We start from the raw sequence: 21,734 nt of genomic DNA, 5'->3' as shown, positions 1-21,734 counted from the left end.
ATGTTGCGGCTAGCACGTCTAGCATGCACGGCATCATCCGACTATGAATGTTTCTCAATTGAAGGAGCAAAAACGCCAAACTTAAATAGCGAGATTTATCATATTATAGCTTCTTCCAGTAACACGCCGTCAGACGTAGTTTAATTATCACGTTTTTATGAATCCAAGTATAACTGCTCGCGCTCTTCCTTCTCCGCTGCTCAGCTCGCTTGCCGTATGATGCATTCATGAATCTCGGAAACGTCACAACTCAGCAACACACAAATCCGACCACAACACAGATAACCCAATTCATTATGCTGTTGAACATTCAAATATTTCAATGCCTAAAAAGTGTATACAATTCCATAAAGACTTTTTAATTTTTTTTCAAGTCCGCTGATAGTGTAGTGGTACACACGCCTGAGTTGTGTGCGGGCAGCGTGGGATCGATTCCCGCTCAGTGACAGTGTCTATGTGTGCCCTGCTACTGGCTGGCGACCAGTTCGGGGTGTAGTCTGCCTTCGCCCATTGACGGCTGGGATAGGCTCCAGCAACTCCCCGCGACCCTATATAGGATAAGCGGTTTGGAAGATGACATGACATGACAATTTTTTTTCATTATAAAAAGAGTTTTAATATGGTTAGCAATAATTGTAACTGTTATTGTATGGGGTTTTTTATCACAAAAAGTGGATGCAGTAGATGTACTGTAATGACAACTTGTCTTTAACTTGAATACTTTGGTGTGTCATAGACTTTTGCTGCTGAGTCTTTAAAGATTTCATAGTCTTAATCATTTACTAAATTAAGAGATCTTTATTGTTAGTGTATTTTTTATTCTGGTGTAATTTCTTAGAATATCACCCGAATGGTTCGTTTTTATTTATTTTTTCTAAAAAATGTACCATTTACTTGTGATCTTTTCAAAAAAACCTAACATTTTTTTTTTTAAATCTGTTTTTTTGTATCGAAAATATACCGAACCGAAGTTTCCAAAAGACCGAACCGTGATTCAGCAAACCATTACACCCTTTTTAATATATATATATATATATATATATATATATATATATATATATATATATATATATATAAATAAATGTAGCCACAAGAGGACACAAGCCAGTGTCTTATTGTGCCGGTCCCAAGCCTAAATACAGAGGGTTGCGTCAGGGAGGGCATCCGGTGTAAAACCTTTGCCAAACAAAGATGCGAATCAAACATATGACTTCCATACCGGGTCGGTCGAGGCCCGGTTTAACAACGACCGCCATCGGCGCTGTTGACCTACAAGGTGCCGGTGGACATTGGACTACTGTTGGTCGAAGAAGGAGAGGAGGAAAGTGTGTTTGTGGGAAGAGAGAGAAGAGGAGCGCTAAGAGTATAGGACTGAGAGTAGCAACATTAAATGTTGGAACTATGACAGGAAAAGGTAGAGAATTGGTGGATGATGCAGAGGAGGAAGGTAGACATACTGTGTGTCCAGGAGACCAGGTGGAAAGGGAGCAAGGCTACAAGTTTAGGAGCAGGGTTCAAGTTGTTCTATCATGGTGTAGATGGGAAGAGAAATGGAGTAGGAGTTATCTTGAAGGAGGAGTTTGTTAGGAATGTCCTGGAGGTAAAAAGAGTGTCAGATAGAGTGATGAGTCTGAAGCTAGAAATCGAAGGTGTGATGTTCAATGTTGTTAGTGGATATGCTCCCCAGGTAGGATGTGAGCTGGAGGAGAAGGAGAAATTCTGGCTGGACTTTGATGAATGATGCAGAGCATACCTAGAAGAGAGAGAGTTGTCATTGGTGCGGACTTCAATGAACATGTTGGTGCAGGAAACAGAGGGGATGAGGAGGTGATGGGCAGGTTTGATATCCAGGAGAGGAACACAGAAGGTAGTTGACTTTGCAAAAGGGATGGAAATGGCTATAGTGAATACTTTCTACCAGAAGAGGCAGGAACATAGGGTGACCTATAAGAGTGGTGGTAGGAGCACACAGGTAGACTACATCTTGTGTAGACGGTGTAAGCTGAAGGAGATCAGTGACTACAAAGTAGTGGTAGGCGAGAGAGTAGCCAAACAGCATAGGATGGTGGGGTGTAGGGTGAGTCTGGTAGTGAGGAAGATGAAGAGGGCAAAGGCAGAGGAGAAGACGAAAGGGTGGAAGCTGAAAAAGGTAGAGTGTTGCATGACTTTTAGAAAGGAATTAAAACAGGCTCTGGGTGGACAGGAGGTGCTTCCAGATGACTGGAAAACTACAGCTAAAGTGATCAGGGAGACAGGTAGGACAGTACTTGGTGTCTCATCTGGAAGGAAAGTCGATAAGGAGACTTGGTGATGAAATGAGGAGGTACAGGAGTGTATACAGAGAATGAAGTTAGCTAAGAAGAAGTGGGACACTGAGAGGAATGAGGAGAGTAGACAGGAGTACATGGAGCGTAAGGTAAAGGTAGAGTTAGCAAAGGCCAAAGAGTACTTTGAAGAGCTGATGAACGTGGAAAATGAGAGAGAACAAAGACTAGAAGAGGTGACTGCTGTGGACCAGGAACAAGCAAAGATTAGTCAGGATGAAGTGAGGAGGGCACTGAAGAGGATGTGGAAAGTGGAAAGGCAGTCGGTCCTGATGATATACCTGTTGAGGTTTGGAAGTGTCTAGGAGAGGTGGCAGTAGTTTCTGACTGGGTTATTCAACAAGATCTTAGATAGTGAGAAGATGCCTGAGGAGTGGAGGACAAATGTGCTGGTTCTCACTTTTAAGAACAAGGGAGACGTACAGAGTTGTGGCAACTACAGAGGAATAAAGCTGATGAGCCATACAATGAAGTTATGGGAAAGGGTAGTGGAAGCTAGACTAAGGGCAGAAGTGAGCATTTGTGAGCAGCAGTATGGTTTCATGCCCAAAAAAAAAAGAGTACTACAGATGCAGTATTTGCGTTGAGGATGTTGATAGAGAAGTACAGAGAAGGCCAAACGGAGTTGCATTGTGTTTTTGTAGATCTGGAGAAAGCATATGACAGGGTGCCCAGAGAGGAACTGTGGTATTGTATGAAGAGGTCTGGAGAGAAGTATGTGAGAGCAGTGCAGGACATGTGTGAGGACTGTAAGACAGTGGTGAGGTGTGCTGTAGGTGTGACAGAGATGTTCAAGGTGGAGGTGGGACTGCATCAGGGACCAGCTCTGAGCCCCTTCTTGTTTGCTATGGTGATGGACAGGCTGATAGACAAGGTAAGACAGGAATCTCCATGGACTATGATGTTTGCAGATGACATTATGATCTGCAGGTCCGCTGATAGTGTAGTGGTACACACGCCTGAGTTGTGTGCGGGCAGCGTGGGATCGATTCCCGCTCAGTGACAGTGTCTATGTGTGCCCTGCGACTGGCTGGCGACCAGTTCGGGGTGTAGTCTGCCTTCGCCCATTGACGGCTGGGATAGGCTCCAGCAACTCCCCGCGACCCTATATAGGATAAGCGGTTTGGAAAATGACATGACATGACATGACATTGTGATCTGCAGTGAGAGCAGGGAACAGGTAGAGGAAAAGCTAGAGAGGTGGAGGTTTGTCCTGGAAAGGAGAGGAATGAAGGTTAGCCGCAGTAAGACAGAATACATGTGTGTGAATGAGAGGGACCCAAGTGGAAGAGTGAGGTTACAGGGAGGAGAGATCAAGAAGGTGGAGGATTTTAAGTACTTAGGGTCAACAGTCCAGAGCAATAGAGAGTGTGGAAAAAGAGGTGAAGCGTGTACAGGCAGGTTTGTAACGGGTGGAGAAAAGTGTCAGGTGTGATGTGTGATAGAAGAGTTTCAGCTAAAATGAAAGGAAAGGTGTACAAAACTGTGGTGAGACCAGTGATGTTGTTTGGTCTTGAGACAGTGTCACTGAGGAAAAGACAGGAGGCAGAGCTGGAGGTGGCAGAGATGAAGATGCTGAGGTTCTCTCTGGGAGTGACCAGGAAGGGTAGGATCAGGAATAAGATAAGATAAGATAAGAATGCCTTTATTGATCCCACAGTGGGGAAATTTTCATTGTTACAGCAGAAAAGATATAGGTCACACAGGGGCGGCGGCATAATGTGGCCATTAATGTATAACATTGACGGCAAACATTTAGGATCAAACCTATGTAAATATACGCAGTAACATGTGTATATGCACATGTAAATACACACCAACCTACATAAAAAATATGAGGAACACTCATTTCGGCCTGTACATAGTACAGAGGAAAAAATACTCTAAGTAAGTGACAGTGCTGCAGTGCTGTAGTGAAATGTAAGGAAAAGCTTTGGATAAAAATAAAACTAGACTAACAGTAGTGGGGAATGTTGAGTATTGCACGGTATTACAGTAGTGGGGAATATTGGGTATTGCACGATATGAGCTCAGGTGCAGGACTGCACAATTGCACTAATGTCCGCCAGTTTGTAGAGACTACACAATGTTCTTGTTAAAGAGTCTGACAGCAGCAGGCAAGAAGGAACGGCGGAATCTCTCCTTTGCACAGTGAGGGTGTAACAGTCTGTCACTGAAGGTGCTGTGGAGTGCTGTTAGGGTGCCCTGGAGGGGGTGGTCCGGGTTGCCCAGCATTGATGACAGCTTGGCCAACATCCTCCTGTCCCCCACCGAGTCCACAGAGTCCAGGGAGCAGCCCAGGACAGAGCCGGCCCTCCTGACCAGTTTGTCCAGCCGCTTCTTGTCCCGGGCCGAGACGCCACCTGCCCAGGTGACAACTCCCTGGAAGATGACCGATGCAACCACCGAGTCATAAAAGTTCCTGAGGAGTGTCCCCTGAACCCCAAAAGACCTCAGTCTCCTGAGTAGGAAGAGTCTGCTCTGACTCTTCCTATAGAGGGCGTCTGTGTTGTCGCACCAGTCCAGTTTATTGTTCAGATGAACACCCAGGTACTTGTAAGTTGAGACTCTCTCAACATCTGTTCCCCGGATATTCACGGGTGCAGGTGAAGAGTGCTGGCGCCTACCGAAATCCACCACCATTTCTTTGGATTTCCCCGCATTGATCAGGAGGCGGTTCTGCTGGCACCAGTCCACAAAACCCTGAGTAAGTTCTCTGTACTCCCGATCATCTCCGCCTGTGATGAGGCCGACAATCGCAGAGTCGTCAGAGAACTTCTGCAGGTGACAGGTAGGGGTGTTGTAGTTGAAGTCCGAGGTGTTAAGGGTGAACAAGAAGGGAGCCAAGAGAGTTCCCTGTGGGGCCCCCGTGCTGCAGAGGAGCACGTCAGACACACAGTCCTGTGTCCTCACATACTGTGGCCGGTTTGTAAGGTAGTCCTGGATCCATGTGGTGAGGTGGTGGGCCACCCCCGCCCGCTCCAGCTTGTCTCCCAGTAGGGTGGGCTGGATGGTGTTGAAAGCACTGGAGAAATCAAAGAACATGATCCTCACAGTGCTCCCCGCCTTCTCCAGGTGGGAGAGTGAAGTGTGGAGGAGGTAGATGATGGCATCATCCACACTGATGCCAGGCTGATATGCGAACTGGAGTCGGTCTATTGAGGAGCTCACCAGGGGGCGCAGGTGGACAAGGACAAGTCTCTCCAGGGTCTTCATCAGGTGAGACGTCAGCACTACTGGTCTGAAGCTGTTGAGCTCCTTCGGGTGGGGGGTCTTTGGCACCGGGACCAGGCAGGATGTTTTCCATAGCTGGGGGACCCTGCCCAGCTTCAGGCTCAGGTTGAACATGTGCTGGACAATTCCACACAGCTGGTCTGCGCAGGATTTGAGGAGCTTGGGGCTGATGCCATCTGGACCCGCTGCCTTCCTTGCCTTCATCTTCTTCAGCTGGTTCCTCACCTGAGATGTTGTGAAGGCCAAGGCTGGGCAGGAGGGAGTGGTGGCTATCTGGTGAAGCTGGGAGCTGGAGGCTGTGGAGAAAAGGGGGGAGGGGGTGACACGCCCAGCAGGAGGAGTAGGTGGAGGCTGCAGCAGGAGAGACTGAGTGGAGGCAGGCATCTGATCGAACCTATTGAAAAAGAGATTCAGCTCATTTGCCCACTGCAGGTCCCCCCCAGTCCGGGTCTTGGGTTGTCCGTGGCCTGAGATGGTCTTCAGGCCCCTCCAGACTCCCCTGGCGTTATTCTGCAGCAGCTGCTCCTCCATCCTCTTCCTGTAGGACCTTTTCCCCTCTCTGATCCTCCTCCTCAGCTGGCGCTGCACAGTCCTCCACACCTCTATCTTCCCTGACGCAAAAGCCCTCCTCTTCTCCTTCAGGAGAGCTTTTATGTCTGTTGTGATCCAGGGTTTGTTGCTGGAGAAATACCTTACTGTCCTGGTGGGTATGGTGTTCTCCATGCAAAAATTTATATAGTCTGTAACAGTGTCCGTTAGACTACTAATGTCTTCCCCGTGAGCATCGCTGAATACTTCCCACACAGTTGTGCTGAAGCAGTCCTTTAAGGCCTCCTCGGCCTCTCCAGACCATCTCTGCACCGTGCGGGTCACAGCTGGCTGCCTGCAGACCAGAGGTTTGTACACAGACTGGAGAGCCACCAGGTTGTGATCAGCTTTGCCCAGCGGGGGGAGGGGCAGTGATGTGTATGCCTCCTTGGTGTTGGCATAGAAAAGATCCAGTGTTTTATTGTCTCTGGTGTGGCAGGTGACATACTGTGTGAATGAAGGCAGAGAGGAGGAAGGGGAGGCATGATTGAAGTCACCAGAGATGAGTACCAGGGCATTTGGGTGCTGTGTTTGTAGCCTGCTCACTGCTGCAGTCAAGACATCACAGGCTGTGTCACTGCTGGCAGCTGGTGGGACGTAGAGGGTCACCGCGATCACATGACTAAACTCTCACGGGATGTAGAATGGCCTCATGCCAACAGCTAGCAGCTCAATATCCCTGCCGCAAAGCTGCTCCATAATCGTGATGTGCCCAGGATTACACCATCTATCGTTCACAAACACAGCCAGCCCTCCTCCTTTCCTCTTTCCACTCTCCATCGTCCTGTCCGCGCGTATGATTTGGAAGCCGTCCAATTCTACGACCGCGTTCGGCGTTAGCACTGTTAGCCACGACTCCGTGAATAGCATCAGGCTAGCCTCCCGGAAGTCCCTCTCGTGCCGGGTAAGCGCCGCTAGCTCGTCCATCTTGTTGGGAAGCGATCAAACATTCCCCATGATAACAGACAGGAGGACGGGATGGTATCGTTTCTGGATGTAATGAGGGAGGACATGAAGGTAGTTGGTGTGAGAGAAAAGGATGCAGAGGACAGGGTTAGATGGAGGCAATTGATTCGCTGTGGCGACCCCTGAAGGGAAAAGCCGAAAGGAAAAAAAGAAGATATGTATGTGAACCATTCTACCGAATTGGTTGAAATGGCTGTCCCACAATGAAAATCAAATTTTAAAAAACAATTAAGTGTTCAGACTTTGCATGTATAGTAATATCTTTTTATGATCTATTTTACCACAAGGCATTAATTGAGATACTATTAAATTGAATGTATAAAAAGTCAACTTTTATATGTCACTTCCTATTGGGAGGTGGCTGTCCCAATCTCTAACTCCTAAATTTCAATTCACTAACGAAATGGTCACTACCGAAACGTTTCGGTAGTGACATAATGGTTTCGGTGGTGACAATATGATGTTTATTTTTGAATAAAGTAAGTTTTAAATAATATAATACATAGATACATATCTCATACCAAGATCTCTCCGGTTTTAACAATATTCTATTTCATATTTTATCTTAATTTGAAGGGGAAAACACCAAAATGCCAAAAAGCCTAGCAGAGACAAGAGTACAGGCGAAGGGTTAATGACCCAGTGAAATCCAAAGAATATTTACCGTATTTTCATGACCAAAAGGTGCTCCGTATTAAAAGGCACAGTTACAGTTAGTTCTGTATTTAACACACACATAAGGCGCACTGAATTATTGGGCGCAGGCATGGTAAAACATACAATAGCTTAAAACACACGGTAGCATGCATGCAAGCTAAATCATATGCTAACAAGCATGCTAATGTATGTTTTTAAGAAAGCAGCGGGAGCAAAACTGAGTTCGGTTGTTTTTTATTGAAACATTTAACAATGTACTCACGTAATTTTCAGTTATTAACTATCATCCACAAATCCATCAAAGTCCTCATCTTCGGTGTCCGAAACGAACAGCTGGGCAAGCTCTCCATTAAATGGTAAATGGGCTGTCACTTATACAGCGCTTTTCTACCTTGGGTACTCAAAGCACTTTACACAGTACCTCATCTACCTACTGATGACGCAGCATCGGGAGCAACTGGGGGTTCGGTATCTTACTCAAGGATACTTTGACATGGTCACAATGGCCGGGGATCGATCCGACAACCTCAGGGTTGGGAAACGACCACTCTACCACTGAGCCATGCCGCCCCTGCCGCCATTAAACACGCCAGGTTCGCTTTCGTCATTGTCCGAGTCAGTCTCGTTGCCGTGCGGCTCCTCAGAAATGATGCTGGCTTTTGCGAAAGCTCGCACAACAGTGCAAGCATCCACAATCCATTCACAAATTGTGGCTTAACTTGCCCGGTGCTGCCTTTCAGTCTTTGTGAAGCTGTGTTCCCTGTTCACCATCCATCGCTCCCACGCCGCTCGCAATTTAACTTTGAACGCCCTATTTACACCTATGTCCAGTGGTTGGAGTTCCTTTGTTAAGCCTCCGGGAATAATGGCAAGCTCGGAGTTCATTTGCTTCACTTGGTTTTTCACAGCGGCCGTGAGATTGGCGCGCATGCAGTCACAGATTAACAGCAACGGTGACGTGTGGCAAAAAACATCCGGTCTCTTTGGCTAGGTTCACACCACCGTTCATATTACATTTTAAATGCGACCTCGGTCTTGCGAAAGACCGGAAAGTGACCTGCATGCGAGACGACGTCACTCCCGTGTTTGCGGAAGTAAATGTGGTGCAGCGTGTCGGGGCATTTATACAGTGAAGCGATTAGGTATGAGGTAGAAATAAATACAGTATTTGGGGAAAATCACCCGCAGTCAGCCACTCCTCGTCCACCCAGCCCTTTTGATTGGCCTTGATGATGACTCCGGCCGTAAACTTTTCTTTATGCAGCGTCTTCCGCTTAAAAATCACCATAGGTGGCAGTCTCTGTCCATTACCATGGCAACCAAGCACAACAGTCAAAGCCGACTTCCCGTGCCCCGTTGTGGTATCGTTACCGTGCTGGTCCCCTTCTTCTCCACAGTGTGGTTCAACGTGACATCGTAAGTGAGCGGCACCTCATCCATGTTGATGATGTGGTTGGCCATGGCTTTTTGCTACAGTAGCAGCGGAAGATGGCCAGCTTTTCTTTGTAATCTGACGAAAAATGCTGCACCACGGTGGTCCTTGTCGGGATGTGTAACAATGTGATATGTTGTTGTTATCAGTTATACCAATGTGGGGCAATCACACACTGTTGAGAGTGGAAGCCAAATGTGTAACAGGTTGTTGACGCTGATAAGATGCATGTTCAAATAAATGCCAACCGAGTTGGGCCAAAGCAATGTTCAATTTTCATTTCTTCTGCAAGCGCTTTTGCTCTCACTCTCTCTCTCTAGCCTATAGCTTGCAGTTTGAACTGTGCTTTGTAGGCGTGTCTCTTCGTGGGTGCCATTTTCAATGTATTTGTGCACAATGAATGCGTATACCGGCACTTGATACCTACTGGGGCGTGCTTTAGCGTCCTCTGTCACGCCCACCCTTCTCCCTATAACGTCCACATGGTGTCCTCATTCATGTCCACCTTTTCTCTATGTAACCAGCGTGTTGGCAGCAAATGCTCCCAGTCAAACGCAGCGCTCAACAAAGTCACATAACAATCACAGATATTGGAACTCGGTGCACACATAAGCCGCACTGAATTATAAGGCGCACCGTCCATTTTGGAGAAAAATTTTGACTTTTAAATGCGCCTTATACTCGTGAAAATACTAGGAATAAAGAAAAGAGAAAAAAATAAGAGATGGAAGGAAGAAGGGAAGCTGAAGTTTACCAATGAATAATCCAGCAGAGAGCAAAGGAAAGTCAAAAGAGCATGGAGGAAAAGACAAGACCACCGGATGTCTCTCAAAAAACAGCGCGAGAGGGAACATACATACAGAGAAATGTATGCTACAAAAATGTTTGGCATTCCAATGCTACAAAAATTTTTGGCATTCCAATTAAATTATTCTGTAGCAGCTGCTCCTCCATCCTCTTCCTGTAGGACCTTTTCCCCTCTTTGATCCTCCTCCCCAGCTGGCGCTGCACAATCTTCCGTTCCTCTTTGTTGCCTGACGTAAAAGCCCTCTTCTTCTCCTTCAGGAGAAACACCTTACTGTCCTGGTGAGTATGGTGTTCTCCGTGCAGAAATGTATATAGTCTGTAACAGTGTCCGTTATACTACTGATGTCTTCCCCGTGAGATCCCCATCTCTTCCTCTTCAGCACACGGGGGATATTGGGTCCCGCCGCGGGAGCCGCCGCGGGGTTAGCACGGAGTGCTAACAGCTGATTCCGGCAGAAAACAATGGGGGCGCGGCTCCGAGCCAAGTTGCCGGACACGATCGCGCAAAAAATAGCCACTAGCAGCAGCAAGAATACCGCAGTTTGGGTGTCCATTGCTACGCAAGTTTACGACTATCAACTATGTGAAAAAGGTATGAGGTAGCGTAATAGTAAGGTCCAAAAACACACGAAAAGGCTCACCGGTGAGCCGGAGCTGCTGTAGCGGGCTGCCACTCGCGCGGCGCCGGAAACGAGGGAACATATATACAGGGAAATGTATGTTACAAAAATGTTTGTCATCCCAATTAAATTTTCATATGGAAGGTTAAACCACAGTTTTTCAATGATGAAGAGCCCTGTGATGGACAGGTGACCGGTCCAGCGTCATCATCATCATCTTCCAAACCGCTTATCCGATACAGGGTCGCGGGGAGTTGCTGGAGCCTATCCCAGCCGTCAATGGGCGAAGGCAGACTACACCCTGAACTGGTCGCCAGCCAGTCGCAGGGCACACATAGACACTGTCACTGAGCGGGAATCGATCCCACGCTGCCCGCACACAACTCAGGCGTGTGTACCACTACACTATCAGGGACTCCGGTCCAGCGTGTACCCTGCTTATGCCCTAAGTCAGCTGCGATCAACTCCAATCCCCTGCGACACAGAGTACAGCACAAAGCAGTAGAAAATGGAAAAAATAATGTTTCATTAGTTATAATACATGTTAAAAGTTAAAATATAGCAGTGATTACAATGCTACCCTCACACAAAGTATTACTGCAACAGCAGCAAAAATATGGTCATTACTGAAATGTTGCAGTCACGACCAAAAAAACTGATGTTTTAACAAAACTAAAAAGTATTGAATTATCAACCAACAATTTTTGATAATGATTGTTTAAGGATATGTTTGTTTTAATTAATGATGACTTTTGAAGTCAATATGATCAACTTTCTACATTTTACAATGAAAAATAGCACAGAAATTTTGATTTATTTAGGAAAAAGTCATATTAAATTCTGTTAAAAATTCATTTTGATTGGTTTTGATGTCAAAACCATAGATATTGATTTATAAAAATACTCTGTAGAGGGGGAATGGAAAAAAATAGAATCAGCTAGTAGAATTATTTTTATTCTTCCGTAATTGTGTGTTTCGGTAGTGACACACTTTAGGGACAGGCAAGATATTAGGGAAAAGCTAGAAAATACTATTTGAAAATTGACTGTACTTTTACTATATTTGTGCCCCTCAGATATGGTGCAGCATGAATACAATAAAAGTTTTTCATATATACATACACATGTGTATATATATATATACACATGTGTATATATATATATATATATATATATATATATATATATATATATATATATATATATATATATATATATATATATGTACATACATACACATACATATATATACATACATACATACATATATAGACACATATATACATATATATTTATATATTATCTATATATTTATATATATATATATATATAAATATATATATACACATACATATATATATATATATACACACATATACGTATCTACACACAAATATACATATATACACACACATATACACGTATATATATATATATATATATATATATACACACACATATACGTATATATATACACATTTACATATATATACACATATACATACATACATATATACACACATACATACATATATATACACGCATACATACATATATAGACACATATATACATAAATATATATATATATATATATATATATATACATTAGGGGTATACATAAATATACATACACACATACATACATACATATATTAGGGGTCTAACGGTACATTCCGGTGTATTAATACTTTTCAGTATGGCATGTTCGGTTCGGTCCACTTGCGTTCGGTTCAGTCCACTTATTAGCGCGACCTTACGCACGGACGCTGACTGTTGTGTGCGGGAGACGAGAGTGGCGGCACAAAAGAGATAGCCAGAAAAGAGCCAGAGCTTGAAGGTCCCCGCTTACACTGTGGTCTCCTGTTTGGCAACATTCTGGCTTTTCTGTTAAAATCGGCGATGGGGAAAGGTATGTGAAGGAGTCCCAAAGTTGAGTGCCGACATTGCTACATGAGATGGGCGGCAGGTAGCACGTCTAACATGCTCTCATGGAATCAGAGTTAAGCAGCAAAATCCAACGACAGAAGTGGCAAAATGGCTGCCCCCAGAGATGGCTAAAAACAAGTGGATTAACTCTTATTCCACAAACGCAAAATTTATCAGAATGCCTTGTTTCAACTAGTGGGCTAGCAAAGAACATATTCTTGAAAAAAATATGTTTGGGTTGACTTCCCTTTAAAGTCAAGTAAAAAATTTGGGGTAGTTAATTTAACAAGTTCTAAATCGAAAAAAGCTAAACAAAAAGTGATATTGTTGGAGGCAAAAATTAAAACATTGCAGGACACATTTCAACAATCCATGCCCCAAGGTTCATCAGAATCTGCTACTTTTGAGAGCACGATACATTGAAATCACAGCATCGAAAGCAGCTGCTAATTTTTTGAGGCTCAAGCAAAGTATTTTTGATCAAAGGGAAAAGCCGGGGAAAATTCTGGCGTGGAGAATAAAACAACTAGAAACTGAGAGATCTATCACCAGACTTAAAATTAATAATGGGGATTCCATTATCGATCCTTAATTGATAAATGATGAATTTAGAATCTTCTCCAAAAAACTATACACGTCTGAAATAGAACCATTGGCAATCGCGATAAGAGATCATGACATGATTACAGGTATTAGGATAGGACAAACTGACCATCGGATAGCTCTTTATGCAGATGATATTTTATTTCTTAGGAAATTGTACAAATCTATTCCCTCCCGTTTGAATTTAATCAAGTCATTCGGAAAAGTTTCAGGCTATAAAATTAATAATTCGAAGTCATCACTAATGTTCCTCAATTCAGAACAGGGGATTAATCCACCGAGTCCGGCTCGGCACTTTGCAATAGTGGATTCCTTTACTTACTTAGGTATTCAAGTTACCTCTAAATTAGATAACATTGTGAATGTTAATTACAACCCAGCATTTACACAAATTTCCAAGACTCTTGAAAGGTGGTCAAGCCTCCATATCTCTCTAATAGGTAGAATCAACATACTTAAAATGAACATACTTCCTAAGGTCCTATACTTCAAAATATCCCCTTGCCACCTCCCAAAGCCTTTTTCCCCCAAATTGAAAAGTTATTCAATGATTTTATATGGAACAATAAAAGACCCAGGCTTTGTCTATCCCTTTTATACTTGCCCTATGACAGAGGTAGTTTGCAGTGCCCCAATGTTCTATGGTATTACTGGTCTGTACAGCTGAGGACACTCATGTTTTATTTTACTGCAGAGGGATCCCTGCCATGGAGGGACATTGAGTCAAATTCCTTGAAGCTTCCCCTCTGTGCTTATTTGTACTCAGATAAGCCTGAAAAAGTGAAAAGATCTTGCTCCAATCCTATTGTACAGAACATGAATAATGTCTGGCAGGTAGTCAGGAGGTACCTTAAAGATGGCTCTTTCTTTTCGTACCTCAGCCCAATCTGGGGAAATAATTTTTTTAGCCCAGGGAAAACGGATGCAGGGTTTAAAGTATGGGCAGATAAGGAGCAAAACAAGTAAAGGGCATATATAGCCGCGATGGGACTATTTTGACATTCGAGGAGGATGGATGGATGGGTGCTAATGAGATTGTGAGTGTGTGAATGGTTGTTGTTTGTCTATGTGTGCCCTGTACAGTCAACCATAAACGGTAATATAAATAATATAAGCATGAGCCTGTTGGCTCAGTAGCAGCTGTTTACGGCATGTCAGATTACTATCGTAAAGTCCAGTGCATATAGTCCTTATGTGACATCTCCCCCTTTTTTTCGGTTTTGTTTCTTACACATATCACAACAAACATTTATTTTCTCAGTGTTAAAAAAAAATACTTGTCATTAACAAAAATTCTGAATACATGAACAGCTATATAAATCAGCGCAAGTGATCACCTTCACTTCAACTTTTTTTTTCACAATTGTTTTTTTGGTTCTTATAAACAACATATTTAAATTGATTCTATTTCGGGCAGCGTTCTTCGTAAACCCTTACAGATCTACTGGCCTGCTCAGCCTACCGGACCGCGTGAATAGCTGTCCATCTTATGCTCGAGGTAAACACGTCTGGGTAAACACCAACAGAGTGTCTGGTGGGGTTTCAGCCTGTTGAACTGGAGCTTCTGGCTGAGGATGTTGAAGCGGTGGGGCTGGAGTATTTGCAGAAGAAACATGCATGCACAGCAGGTGACGACTGCTGCTGCAGATTGCGTCTCAGAGTCGCCCCCTTGTGCGTCTCGATGACATAGGATCTTGGGGTAGTGCTGTCAACAGTAACGGCAGCGGGCCCCAAACATTCTGATGAACAGAATCTCCAGTTTTCAAGAGAGGGAAAGGTATTGTGCCGTGACATTGATTGAAGTAGAAGGCTTGTTTTTGTTTCTCCCTTGCATCCTTACTCCTTACGGCATGCAGATCTGGCCATTGGGGTAGGAGGTTCGACTCAAGCGTTGGGAGTGCTGTTTTGATCCTTCTCCTCATAAGCAGTTCTGATGGGCTTACACCTGTAGTGACGCATGGGGTGGCACGGTAGCACATGAGAGCGAATTAGGGTCTTTCTGTTTCAGAATCCTCTTTGCAATTCGTACTCCCCTTTCAGCATGCCTGTTGGCTTGTGGACAATGCGGGCTCAAGGTAATGTGTTGGAAGTCAAACTCACAAGAAAACTCCAGGATCTCCTCGCATGCGAACTGTCCGAAACAACCTGGTCTGGGCAGCCATAGCAAGCAAAGAGTGATTTCAGCTTCAGCACGACCTGTGAGGCAGTAGTTGTTGGCATGTGGAGTATCTCAATGAACGTGGAGAAGTAATCTGACACTACCAGGTAGGTGTCCTTATTATAATTGCAAAGGTTGATTGCAAGTCTTTGCTAAGGTCTGTCAGGCAGAGGAGTTGAGATGAGGGGCTCCTCACGGCAGGTTTGACAGGACTCCACTTTCAGTTCGATGTCAGTGGAGATTCCGGCCCACCACACTGATGCATTGGCCCGCTCTCTGCATTTAGTTAAGGCCTAGATACACTAATCCGACGTCGGAGGTCATGAAGCGTCGTGGCGTCTGACTGCGCCATCTGCTTGGTGTAGTGACCCGCCAGGAAGCGTCTGGTGGGCATTTCAACATGTTGAATCGGCGTTGTGAGTCCTGACATTTGGTCACTCTGATTGGCTGTTAGCTAGCAAATCAGCGCTCGGAGCACCAACAGGAAGTGACAAATGTGGATAAACAGTGAGCACGCCTTTGCTGCCTTAATCTTCTTACAAGTACAAAAGCAAGAGCAAGAGCAACAATTTAAGTATTTCACGATAACTTGTCAAGAACGTGAGGGTTTACTTCGCGTGGGAGTTCATTGTGAGCAAAGAATATAGCTGAATGCATTGTTTACATTTTTATAATCCGCCCCCGGCCAATAGCTTTCCGGTTGGGATTTTTCTAACCATGAGAAATAATACCGCCGCCGACGGTATGGAAGGGTATTACATCTAATGCATGCGCAGAAGGTACTTTAATGGGCAGCGCTGTCTGTCGTTGTCGTGTATTTTTCCAAAGTGACATGCTTGACAGCCGGCCCGACACAGTTGGCCAACGTCGGATTGGTCTATCTAGACCTTTAGGACCTGATATCCATCATTGATCCAATCCAAGATGTCGCCTCTCAACGGGGCTTGAATTAGTATACGACACCCTCTTGCGTCAATCCCTTTGTATTCTGACAGTTCATTTTTAATTGGGTAGTAGTCTCTGATGGCAATAGGGACATTTCCTACATAAGCCAACCTGGCTTGATATATTACAGTAGCATGTTCAAGTTACTGTAAGCTGCAGTGGCTCGCTTTATGGCCTCAAGATTTTGTGGTGTGACTGGTATGCTGGTGATGAGGGCTGCAATGTAACGCTCTACATTTGAATGAGTGTCACTTACCTCTGTTGTGCACTGTAATGGGCTACGAGAGAGTGCATCAGCTACACTTAGAGTCTTTCCTGGTGCATATTTAGCTGTAGGCCTAAACCTCATAAGTCTCATCAAGGGTCTTCGGCAACATATAGGAACATCCTCCAGATCCTTTTTGGTTATCAGCGGGACCAGAGGTTTATGGTGACCAACTTGAAGTTCTCCAGGTACTTCTCAAACCTTTCGTACTCCCAAACACTCGCCAGACATTCTTTTTCTATTTGGGCATATCTGGTTCTGGCATCTCACAAGCGGCGATAACAGTAAGCAACCGGTTTCCAGTCTCTATCATGTTGGTTTAGCAACACGCCTCCAATGCCATAGCTACTTGCATCCGCTGATACAGCAGTAGGTCGGTTCACGTTATAGAACTTGAGTACAGGAGATGTAGACAGAATGTCTTTGATATGCTCGAATGCCTCCTTCAGCGGGTGGCCCTACATCCATGTGGTCTTGGATCTCAACAGTTCGTGTAAGGGCTGGCCAACTGTTGACAAATGAGGAATATACTTCCAAGTATTTGAACATACCTAGGACGCGTTTCAGATCGTGGACATTCTGCGGCTATTTGATGGCTTTCACTTTGTCGGGGTCAGGTTTTACTCCAGACCTGTCAATCACCTGACCCAGGAAGTGGAGTTGTTTTTTTCTGAACACGCACTTGTCTCTGTTCAACTTCATGCCTGTCGACTTGATTCTCTCCATTACTTTGCATAGGAGCTCATCATGCTGCTCTGGTGTGTCGCCGTACACAAGTACGTCATCCATGTAGATGGCCACTCCGTCAAGATCACTCAGAGTCTCTGTCATTTTCCTCTGGAAGATTTCCGGAGCGCTAATGATGCCGAAAGGCAGACACTTGAATGCGTCTCTACCGAAAGGCGTAATGAATGTGGTTAATTTGCTGATTTGTGGATGGAGAGGTATCTGCCATAAACATGAGGCCGCATCCAGTGACGTACACATGGTGGCGCCACACAGTTTTGCAGTGATTTCCTCAGCGGTTGGGAGGACATACCTCTCTCTCTTCACAGCCTCATTTAACTTTTTCTAATCTGTACAGATGCACATTTGGCCGGTTCGTCTCAGGACAGGCACCATAGGTGCACACCAGTCTGTTGGTTAAGTTACATTTTCAATGACCCCATTTTTCTCCATGTGCTGATATTCCTCTTTTACTTTCTCCAAAAGAGGCAGGGGAATTCGTCGAGCCATATGTACTGCATACGGTTCTGCGTTATCGTTAAGTTTTATTTTGACTGGCTCTGTCTTTCGAGTTCCATGATCGCCAAATGCATTGTTCGCTTCTTCAATGCGTTTCACCAGCCCCATTGCACATGCTGTCTCTTTGCCTAGCAGGTTATTAGACGTCTGGCTGTGGATCACATACACAGGAAATGAGTATTCCTTTTCCTTGTACTTTGCATTTACTTGGAATTTTCCAACACAGTTTAACTGACCACCAGGGCTGTTCATTGGCGGAATATTGTACTGCACAAGTTTCTGCTCAGGGACTAACATGTTGAATGTCTCTTTCTCCATGACGTTTAAATCTGCCCCAGTATCAATTTTAAATGTAACTTGTGCCAATGACAATTTCTACAGTCTATTGATCACTCTCTCTGCTAGTGTCTGTGACAGCCCCAAGGAAGGATGGTGTCTTTGTAACAGTCTCTGCATCTGTCACTTCTCTGATGGATTTACTGTGGTATATTATTTCCCAGTGACCCACCTTTTTGCACTTGTTGCATGTAGATTCCATATCTCGACATTTACTTTGGTCCCTGTGCTTTATTTTGCCACATCTTCCACATTTTGGCTCCATGTGATCCACACTTGCTTGCTTTTTATTTTTCCACTGCTGTTCTCCTTTGTATGTGGATTTAGCGTGTGAGACCTCCTGCACCGCTGTGCACGCTTCTCCCTGCTGGTGCACTGGTTTTATCACCTTCTCGGACTGGCGTACAGCCTGAATAGTTTGGGTGAGTGTGAGCTGTGTCTCTACCTGCAGTTTGTCACTGATTCCCACCACTAAGCGATCTCTGATGTGTTCCTCTGTGTGTCACAATGTCACAATGTTCTGATAGTTCATATAGAGCTCTAATAAACATTTTGACTTTCTCACTGGGTCGATGTACTCTCTGTTGGAAACACACTCGCTCGTGGATAACATTCCTATTCGCGCATTTGTCGTATTTTCCAAACACGACGTCGAATTTCATCTTCTCCGCCTCGTCTGCAAAAGTAAATGCTTTGAAAATATTTTCTGCCTCCAGGTTCATGACGTATATCAGAGAGCTTACTTGTACCTCGCTGTCCTCTTTATTCAGTTTCGTAGCCACTCAAAAACGCTGGAACCGTTTCTTCCAGTCAGCCCAATCCGTCGGGCGGTCGAAGGCAAAGTTTCCTGGGGGGTTAAACTTTGCCATTTTCGCGAAGCTGCACATCTGTTGCCAACTTCTGACACCATGTAAAGTAATCCAATGTCCGCAAAAGTATTTAAAGCTGTCAACAAAGCTTTACTTGTCTCTCGGGAAACACAGTACAGTCAAGCATATAGCGTAACATCAATAATATGAGCCATGAGCTTGTTCGTGGGTGTGACACAGTAACCTATTAGCAGCTGTTTACGGCACGTCGGATTACTGTTGTAAAGTCCAGTGCATATAGACCTTATATGACATGCCCTATGATTGTCTGGCAACCAGTTCAGGGTGTTACCCGCCTACTGCCCGAAGACAGCTGGGTAGGCTCATGCTTATACAGTATTATTGATGTTGTGAGGATAAACAGTTTTCATAATGGATGGATGGATAAAAAGATGGAGTTGATACTTCAACTTCTACTGAAGTCTTTTTAAATATCTACTCTATATATCTATATCCAATATCTATACTTCGACTTGGGTAATGAACTTGAATATTTTTTACATTTCTTGTAGTCACATCTATGTCGTCTCAATCAATTGGGCATTAGATCGGAATGAAGTCGGTTTACTTTCTTACCATAATTATTATGTAGCACTGTACAAACAAAACACCAGACTAAACAAACCACACCAATGGAAAAATATATATGTATGGTTTGCCAACAGACTAAAGGGTGCTAGAGTGAAATGCCCCGAAGAGTTGAAGAGCTGAACACGAGGTTAAGTAACTATTATAGCATAGACATACATACATATAACAGTGTAAGCAGAAAACAGATGTTGTCTGCAAATTAAAATGTAGAGCTGAAAATCAAATTTGAAGGTCAGAAATCTGATGTATCATACATTTTCACATTCAGATTTACCTTGGGTAGTTCCTCAATCTGGTTGGCATCAAGGTAGAGCTCTTCCAGAGTTCTTTCAAAGCTAAAGATTTCTTTGGGGACCTGCTGCAGGCTGCAGTGAGAGTAGTCCAACACTGAGATCACTTCCTCTTCCCCACGAAAACAACGGCATGGCACCAGCCGGCCAATCAGCTTCCTTTTTGTTGTCATTTCCAGACACTGTACTATAGAGACAAAAAGAGAAAAAAAAGAGTATTGAGTGAATTTCATTATTTTATACCACATATACTGTTCAGCATCATAGAGCCTAGACAATCATACTTGGGAAACAAGTGGAGCTCACCCTGGACTGATCCCTTAACAACAGACTGAGTTTATGGCTTCAGATCAAATGATTTCTGGAATGAATCCTTATTAGAAAACAAAACTCATGCTTGAAATATAAATGGACCATGATACAGTATACAGTATCTTTGTACATGGACACCAGTCTCATTATTATGACATTCTCAATTTTATCCTAAATTACTATAACTGATCAGCATGGAACTTTAAAGTGAAACATCCCGAAATGCCAAGTTAAGAGTACCATAATTTTTGTCCATGCAGGCTAGTTTAGTTAATTTGATTTTCAAGAACAATTTGATTGGACCACACAAATAAAGCAATTTAAAAGTAATTTCATTCCATATTTTTCAGGGAGTCCTGAAAACAGAATTTGTTTTTAAAATTTCACACAATTTTTGTGGTTTGGCCTATTATTAATACACATCATCTGTACAACCCTGTTAGAATCTTGCCTCCATCATATTCAAATTTAATAGCCTGTCGTCTCGTCTGCTTTCCACTCTTGCATTTATTACAAACTCCATCAGAAAGGCCACACAATACCTTCCTGTTGCAACTTGACCTTCTCCACAACACAAACAACTCCATGGTTAATGCATGCAATAAAACATATTTTAGAACTTGACTGAAAAATGAAGGAGCTGAATGGTATTTTAATTTAAACGTACTTTTTGTGAATTTCAGACGAAAAATGGCAATCGGAGGCTAATCATGTATCCTACAGTCATCAAATGAAAGTGTAAGACCAGCCTTTTTTATAGAAAGAAGAAAGAACTATGACCACTGCGACCTCTTTCTTGTTTAATGTAAAACTGTGCATGATGAGGGTCGAAGAGAGGAGATGAGTTCATAGCATTGGGAATAAAAAAATAGACACCAAAGAGGAGCTGAATCGAAGAGGGAATGAAGTGTGAGACGAGCATTCAGAGACCCGCAGCTTAATCTTTTTATTTAACACACTCATTTCCAATTACAAATGAGTTAGCATGATAGACAGATGAACTTGAACAGTGTGAGGATGGTTATTTGTCATAGGCCTGGCTACATTAAATCAAATAAAAAAGACCAGATCCAGCAAGACTGTTTATCTTAAAAGGATGGACCATTAATAATGATCCTCTTCCACAGGCATGCTCAAAGCTCATAATTAGATGAACAATAATTTACACTGTCCACAAATGTCTGTATAAAAAAAAAGAAACTGTTGGTTTAGTAATTCTCACACTATGCATGTCTGTGGTCTTTTTCACTTATTTGGTTTTAGTAGTGCAATAAAAGTGTATGAAAAAAATGGGGGCTTAACAAACCATTCTTGTCTTCCAACATTTTTAACTTTTGCAAACACAATTATTGCTAGGTAGTATTCATTGTGGCACAGTCATGTGGCTGCTGCCTTGTGAACATTTTTTGTCCGTTTGTTTGTTCTTTCTACTATGCGATATAATTCAAATGTGATAGTAGTCCTAGTTTCACAAAGCAGCTTCAACAAACTCTGAGTCTAATTCTGAAGTCTGAGTTGATCTACTCTGACATAGGAAACTCTGAGTTTCCGGTTCCAGAACAGCT

The 21,734-nt window shown here is 43.7% G+C and overlaps 1 protein-coding gene across 24 annotated transcripts in view; it reads right to left on the bottom strand.

The window, feature by feature from the left end:
• The window catches only part of lrrc7 (leucine rich repeat containing 7), a 217,932-nt gene that overhangs the window by 99,049 nt on the left and 97,149 nt on the right, over positions 1–21,734 (bottom strand). For all 24 annotated transcript variants that reach the window (XM_086047845.1, XM_086047838.1, XM_086047837.1 and 21 more), the window contains one exon: positions 19,842–20,044. In XM_086047845.1, the coding sequence (XP_085903971.1) occupies positions 19,842–20,030 (189 nt within the window). In that variant the 5' untranslated portion in view covers positions 20,031–20,044. The remainder of the gene's footprint in view (positions 1–19,841; positions 20,045–21,734) is intronic.

This window comes from Filicampus tigris, chromosome 12 (genome assembly GCF_054856515.1).
Source record: "Filicampus tigris isolate MCC_2025a chromosome 12, RoL_Ftig_1.0, whole genome shotgun sequence".
Taxonomy (NCBI): Eukaryota; Metazoa; Chordata; class Actinopteri; order Syngnathiformes; family Syngnathidae; genus Filicampus; species Filicampus tigris.
This window is presented reverse-complemented; position numbering and strand designations above follow the sequence as displayed.